The 7,805-nt window shown below is 39.4% G+C and overlaps 1 protein-coding gene across 1 annotated transcript in view; it reads left to right on the plus strand.

Moving 5' to 3' along the window:
- The window catches only part of C1H9orf85 (chromosome 1 C9orf85 homolog), a 59,663-nt gene extending 55,626 nt beyond the window's left edge, over window positions 1-4,037 (plus strand). The window contains exons 3-4 of the mRNA XM_068271410.1: window positions 2,958-3,071; window positions 3,844-4,037. Coding sequence (XP_068127511.1) covers window positions 2,958-3,071; window positions 3,844-4,018 — 289 coding nt within the window. The 3' untranslated portion in view covers window positions 4,019-4,037. The remainder of the gene's footprint in view (window positions 1-2,957; window positions 3,072-3,843) is intronic.
- The last annotated feature ends 3,768 nt before the right edge of the window (window positions 4,038-7,805 follow it).

Raw genomic sequence — 7,805 nt, forward strand, 5'->3', positions numbered from 1 at the left:
GTCTGCTGGTCTTCAGATTATGAAATTTCTAACCAGAAAGCCAACGCAATAATTGGCAAACACCCATGTCCTTATCTTTCATTTTGCCTAATGTGATCGGGGTCAGAATAACAGAGCAAGGGCTATTTCTGGGCTCTGAAACAGTCATGCCATGATGGAATAATGTCATGACTTTCATAATACACTAATTTTAAGTGACAAAAGATTTGATACTCAGAGGAAAAATAACTTAATTTTTTGTGTTTCATTTATGTAATGTGATTAGAAATATTAATCTTTCCCTTTTTGGTCTACGGTAATTTAAATATTTTTTTTTACTGTTTTTGTGCTGGTAAGCTTTCTGCTGCATATGGTGGTGTAATTATCTTTCTCTGCTGAAGTGAGATTGTGCATCAAAGCATTGCCCTTAGCTTGAATATGGAATTATTTTTAAATGACATTTTTACAGACTTCTGTCATCTTTAGATTTGACTGTACTGGTTTTCTTGTTGTGAAAATGAATGCTATTGTCTGTGCTAGTGTATCCCAGTAATGGGCTTTGTCTCCCGGAACTAAATTTTTAGGGGTGTGTGTCTGTGTCGCTCTTTTCAGCCTGAAAGGAAAACCTACACACACAATGGTTTTAGCTATATTTACTTCAACTTATAACAGCCAAGTGAAAAGTATAATAGTTCAGTAGTTAATAAAAAAGGACTCTTTTTGAGATCTAGCAAACCCTAGAAGCACAGTAAATCTATAACAAAGAATTAGAAGGTGTTTGGAACTACTAGATTCATTCCTTCAAGCTGGAAGTGAGGAGAAAACGAGAGAGGCTACCAAGAGGCCGATGACAACTTTGAAGAAATTACATGAATCTAAAGGGAGGGTCTGGCGGACCTGTCATTGCCGCTAGTAGTGCGTGTACGCACCTTATGGCAGAGAGTGGCCATTGTCTGCATGCCACAATATTGCCAGTGTTCCACTAATGTGGCATGTATGATGGGAGGGTTGCAGGAAAAGCAATCTATTCCCTTAAAGTCCACATTTAGTCTTGAATAATCTTTTGTATTTGTCTTCTTCAAAATGCATATTGGTAAAGGATGTAGAAGAGGCCAAAATCAAACTATTCAGCCCCAAAACCAAGCAGTGCATCTGGCAGAATTGCAGCACAGCTCCCCATTTGAAGAACACCATACCTACAGTTAAATAAGACGGTGGTAGCATAGCATCTTGTTGTGGGAATGTTTTTCTACAACAGGAACTGGGACACTTCCGGATAGAAGGAAAATGGATAGGGCAAAATACTGTACATGTAAGTGACCTGAGGCATACTACAATATTGACTACATAATCAATGAAAGGGATAAGAAGGCAAATTACTTTTTTTAGTTTCCTTAAGGCCTGTTCTCATTAGTAAGCGCATCGGTATTCTACTGGGGCAGCAAGTCTGTTTGCATGCAGACATTTAATTGAATTCTACGTAATGCTAGTATTTCTAGAGCGAACCCATACTTAAATCATTTCACAATGGTTTGTGCTGTATTGTCTGTAGAAGTACAGAATTAAAAATGCACTGCATTTATCAGGGCTGTGGAGTCGGAGCAATTTTGGGTACCTGGAGTTTGAAGTCTGAGTCGATAGTTCATAAACTGAGGAGTTGGAGTCCGATGATTTTTGTACCAACTCCACAGCCCTGGTAAGTATTAGACCAAGCAGTCGGAGTCAGAGCAATTTTGGGCACCTGGAGTTGGTGGTTTCATAAACTGAGGAGTGGAGTCGGATGATTTTTGTACCGACTCTACAGCCCTGGTATTTATAGCATGACTGCAAAATGTGACAATTTTTGCTAGCATATTTTAATTTATTTTTTCTTGATTTTGAAGCTCTGCTCCAGCATTTTACTTTTCTGCTTCTCATCCCCTTCACAGTGGTAGAGGATGGAATAATTAAAACCTGTGTAAGAAAAGGAAAAGCATTTGCCAAGAGTGAACAATCTGAATCGTTGGGCATCTGCTCCAAATGTACCCCACTTTTTCTCCAAACTCCCTTGTAGAGGTTTTGATAACTCCACTTCTCACTGTTACTCTGACCCAAACTCAAAGCAGACGTGTGTCCAGCCCTCTTCCCAAACAGGCTGTTTCTTTCCTCTGCAGTAAAGGGAAGGCAGCACAGTGACTACTGTTTATCTGTTTGTGGGGAGGGGTTACTTTTGTAAAATTCTATAATCTGTAAAGGGATCCTGTCCTTTAGTCCGCTTTCTGTAGAAAGGGTTGCCATGAAGATTTATTAACAATGTTATGGCGCAATGCGACGGAAGTGACTTTTTTGCCGCATCCCTGATGTGGTTCTGCATTGGTTGACCCAAAGTCATATAAGTCTATGGCGACACGTATACGCGAAAGCATATTCTTAGCAATACGCTTTCGCGCACGTGATTACTTCGACCACAGAAAGTGAGCGGCACTTTCTACTTGGCCAGCCGCGTTAAATTCCCAAAGGCCTGCTTTTGGTGGTGTAGCTAACGCCAATTTGTAGTCTGAAATCGGCCTCACTACTATTGGGCAATGGGTAATATGATAGTAGAATGTTGGTAATTTTTACCGGTATTTTACTATTCTCAAACCAAACCCTATTCTCACTTGAACCCTCTGTCTACCTACGCCTAACCCTAAACTACACACCCTGCCCACAATTTCACTGCAAGTCTACCTATAGTGACATGTAGTATAACATAAACCTGTATATTTAAAACTTTCCTGTTCTTTCTGATAACTTTAGCTTTACAACATCAGTCATTGATGAAATATCTAGGTTTTACAAAACGAATGGTTTGTGTGTTGATAGCTTTTTTACAATGCTTTTTATTTCCTTCTTTTTTCCCCTCTATGTTGTTAAACAGCCCATGTAATGACTCTTACTACGTAGTGTACATTGTGATTCACACTCTGACTCTTGTAACACATTCTATTTTTGTTCAGCGTTAAATGCCTGCAGAAATCTGTGAAGGATGCTTATCACATCATGTGCAAGCCATGTGCTATCCAGCATGAACTGTGCGCCAAATGTGGAAAAAACGAAGACATTGTCGTGCCGTAAGTAGAGGACTGACATTTGGAGAACTATAGCTTTCTAATGCCCTGCCATCCTTCCTTCCACCTTTCCACCTGTAATTGTTGTGCAGTACAGAATGAAAGTGTGTGTGTGTGTGTGTGTGTGTGTGTGTGTATGCATTTGCATATATCTAGAGTATATCATATTCAGTAGGCCAGTACCTATTCAGTAAGGAGCCCCTGGGCAAGACTCATGAACACTGCCACTGCCTACTGAGTGTGGTTTTTGAGTCTAACAAGAAATCTAATACTACATGGAGGTGGTAAAATTGGCCAATCAAAATTGCATATGTGGCAGTGTGCTGCATAGCGATATGTGTCGCCACATTCAATATAATTGAATAGGTCATAGATCCCAGAGAGAACAGATTTTTTTTTCTATCTAATAAGTACACCGTTTCATTTAAAAATCTAAACTCCAGATCTGCACTCCATGAAGAAAGAGAAAAAAAATCCAGGAAGAAAAGGGTGCTATTATAAGGGAGTTTTACATAAGAGAAATAAAAACCAAAACCATAAATTAATAATTAGGACACCAACCTTTTCAAGACCAACTGCACCAGATGTCTAGTTTAAGACACTACAATCCCCTTCTTCTTGGGATATATTGCATTTGCATCAATGCAGTGGCAGAATTTCATAAGATCCCATCCTCCATTCCTCGGGTTTTGTATTTCCTCTAATTTATGTGATTTAATTATGTGACTTATACTATAATGTGCAGTTGTGTTGAACATGTCTTATGATTTTGTAGAATTACTGCTGAGCCACAAAAAGACCATTGTGCAGCTGATGAAGAAGAAGACAGAGACAGCGATTTGGATGATGATTTGGACTTTGACCTAGACTTGGAATCTTCTGATGAGATGTCAGGAAAAGACACAGCAAAGTGTAAAAAGACATCTAAAAACACAAGTGTTAAAAGTTAATAAAATATCCTTCACATGATTGTCACAGAGAAGTTACATTCCATCTTCCATCTTTTAAAGTAAATCTGAAGTGAGAAATTCACATCAGGTTAGATACATTCCTACGTAGAGGGAAGGCTCTGGATACCATAGAGCCTTCACAGTCCTCGCTCCATCCCATCGTTCCTGCACCATCCCTAGTTGGAGTTATTCAATCTTGTAGGTCTTAGGTACTACTTGGCAGCCTTGATGCATTTTTGAAGTATGAATCAACTCTTCTTGTGCCGCAGTGAGTGCCGAAGCGCTATTCCACCCAGCAGGTGGAGTACCCTCAGCCCCTAGGGTGGTGTAGGAACAAATGGACGGACTGAGGACTGAGCAGGCTCTGTGGTATCCAGAGCCCTAAACCTTCACATGGGTATGTATCCAACCTGAAGTGAGTTTTCTCACTTCAGATTCCCTTTAACAAGTGGCAACAAAAGTCTTAGGGCCCATTCACACTTACTGATCGCTGATTTTTTTTTTTTTTTTAGCGATCGCATTTTGCGCTTCTATAGCACTAAAACGCGATCGCCGGGAAATCGCCTGAAAATGGTGCAGGCTTACGCGTTTGCGTTTAGCGTTTTTGGGCGATTTGTGGTGATTAGCGCAAATCGCCCAAATGAGAACAGGCCCATAGACTTTTTATTACCCTAGCCCTTTGAAAAGCGCTAGTGTTTGATCGTTTTGCTGAAATTGACGGCAAAATGCTCAAGTGTGAATGGGCCCTTAAAGTGAACCTCCGGACTAAAAATCGACTCAGCAGCACTGAAAAGGCCTGGTGTTTCTTTAACAGTTTCACAGCATCAGAACTTTGTTTCTCTTATACAAGCCTCATTTTTAGCTGAACAGAAGAAAACTGCCCGGGCTTTTTTCCCCTGATGCTGTGCAAAGCATGATGGGATTTCTGATGTTGTTGCTGTTGTTCTGCTGTTTTGGTGCAAATTTTTTTTTTTTTTTTACATTTTGAATTTGACATTTGAAGCCTAGTGTGTGCAGCTGGGAGGGGTTATCAGGACACATGACAGTTGGAACTGTGTCTCCTGCTCCTTGTCACCTCCTTTCAACCAAAAAGATGGCTGCCCCCATGACAAAGATTGCAGCCCCCATGAATCACAAACATTTGCCTCTTCTTTTAAAAAAGGGTGGGTAAAAAAATATATTACCTATCTATTCTAATTAACATAACTAATGTAACTTAATGACAGTATGTTTGTTTAGGCTGAAGTTCCCCTTTAAGCCCCATACACACACTCAACAGTGGTCTTTTAAGCTCTCACAACTTTTCTTGTGAAACGCCTAAAAAAATCTTTTGCTATTGTTCAAGCAGCTGATAAGACTGATAAGTCAATTCAACATTTGGATTGATTTCTTATTAGTCTTTTCAGCTGCTTTAACAATAGCAAGAGATTTTTTTTAGGTATTTCACAAGAAAAGTTGTGATAGCCTTATGCTAGGTACACACTATGAGATTTTATGGTCCATTTACTGTTAGATCAATTATTTCCAACATGTCCGATTTGCTTTCTGATCGATCCCCGAGTAATTTCTGATCGATTTCCTATTAAAGTTAACGGAAAGTGCTCGAAAATCGATCGGAAAGCAAATCGGACATGTTGGAAATAATCGATCTGACAGTAAATCGAACATAAAATCTCAGTGTGTACCCAGCATAAAAGACTGCTGTTGAGTGTGTGTATGGGGCTTTAGAGTACACCTAACAGAGTATAATGTAGTGTTACATTTTCTGCACTCCGATATACATTAATGAGGAGGTCATGTGCATGTACAGTATGTTATGTGATTGTGGCGAGGAACAGCGGTTACTTTATTTTCCAAAGGACTCTGATTTTCTTTTATTGGTGTTTTCAGAACACTCTGAAGACCATGGTGCCTATTCAATTAACTTTTCTGCTTTTTGCACAGGAGATATTTTTTACATTTTATCAATAAAATACCTTTTAGGCCACCAGCAAGCAAGGAAATATTCAAAATGTTTGATATTATTTCTTTGCCTACATTTTAGTAAGTTGGACCCTAAGGTAATGACCAATAGGCCACCCTGGAGCATTTCAGAGTCTTGCCCAAAGACTCCCTGCTGAATAGGTAACTGGCTGCAACCAGAATTTGAAACGTTACTGCAGCTCAGCAGAATTTCATAACCTTCATGCCCAATGTGTATCAAGGCATTTAACCCTTCCTCTTCCTTCTCCATTGAGTGGCGATGTGCAATGCACAGAACTTTGTACATCGCTAATTAATGCAAATTTGCTGTTATATGCATTGAGAGGTGGAAGGCTGAACTTTAATAAATTATCAATGACATAGCAATGCCCACTGTATACCTATCATGTCCTCCCTTTACCATCACATGCAGGTTACTTCATTGTGTATAGTGATCGGTCTGCTTTTATATTACCATACACCAATATTCAAAGTTTTCATGCCTTTTTTTCAAAATATTTAGAGATTTGAAATCCATGCCCTACTCTGCTGCTTTATCTGGAGACAAGCTTTCTATTGATTTCCATAATATATTCCTCTGGCTTCCGCTATGTGAAAGAAGACACTACTTGATCACTGCTTTTCCAACGGTTGTAAATAAAGGTTCAACATGTTCAAAGGTTGTAGTGACACCCTGTGGTGAATATGTTAGTTGCCGTTCTCCATTTTATTGTTTTATTCTAAGATGTAGCCTTTGCATGAGTTTCTGGTAAAGAATGAGGTTTAGGTATAAGCTCCTGGTTGTTTTGATTTCTGGAAATGTGTTTTCAGACTGTCTTCCATGATTATTTTTCCAGTATTATTTCAGATGTAGTAGGATAGAGTGATATCTAGTATGAAGCTTTCTTATTTTGTATTTGTGTAGAGTGATATCTAGTCTGAACGTTACTTATTTATTATTTGCCTTGGAGCACCAAAAATGTGTAAAATACTTTCAACATGCTTAGTTTTAAGGACCTCTGTCGCAAAAATGTTAAAATTTAAAATATATGTAAACATATACAATTAAGAAGTACGTTTCTTCCAGAGTAAAATGAACCATAAATTACTTTTCTCCTATGTTGCTGTCACTTACAGAAGGTAGAAGAAAACTGACAGGTTTTGGACTAGCCCATCTCCTCATGGGGAGTTCACAGGGATGTCTTTATTTTCAAAATGCACTTAGTGAATGGCAGTTGCTCTGTCCATCTGCCAAAAAAAGTGTGCGGAGAGCAGGCAGGTTGGCAAGTATCTTTGTATAAATCTTTTTCAGGGAGTGTCTTAAAAAGAATAAAGGCCATGCTGAGAATTCCCTATGGAGAGATGGACTAGCCCAAAACTTGTCAGTAATGTCAGATTTCTACTACTTATTCTAAATGCTAGCAACATAGGAGAGAAGTAATTTATGGCTCAGGCTGGATGGTGTAATGGTTAAGGGATCTGCCTCTGACGCAGGAGACCAGGGTTCGAATCTCCGCTCTGCCTGTTCAGTAAGCCAGCACACATTCAGTAGGAGACCTTTGGCAAGTCTCCCTAACACTGCTACTGCCTATAGAGCGCACCCTAGTGGCTGCTGCTCTGGCGCTTTGAGTCCGCCAGGAGAAAAGCGCAATATAAATGTTATTGGTCTTGTCTTGTCTATTTTACTCAGGAAGAAACGTACTTCTTATTTGTATGATTTTCGCGACAGTTCCTCTTTAAGTAAATTAAAGCGATTAGATCCTGATCAGTCAGTCTGCTGATTTAACATAGCTGCCAGCTTACTGAGGTTTAGTGGCTTTCATTT

Source organism: Hyperolius riggenbachi, chromosome 1, assembly GCF_040937935.1.
Source record: "Hyperolius riggenbachi isolate aHypRig1 chromosome 1, aHypRig1.pri, whole genome shotgun sequence".
Classification (NCBI taxonomy): Eukaryota; Metazoa; Chordata; class Amphibia; order Anura; family Hyperoliidae; genus Hyperolius; species Hyperolius riggenbachi.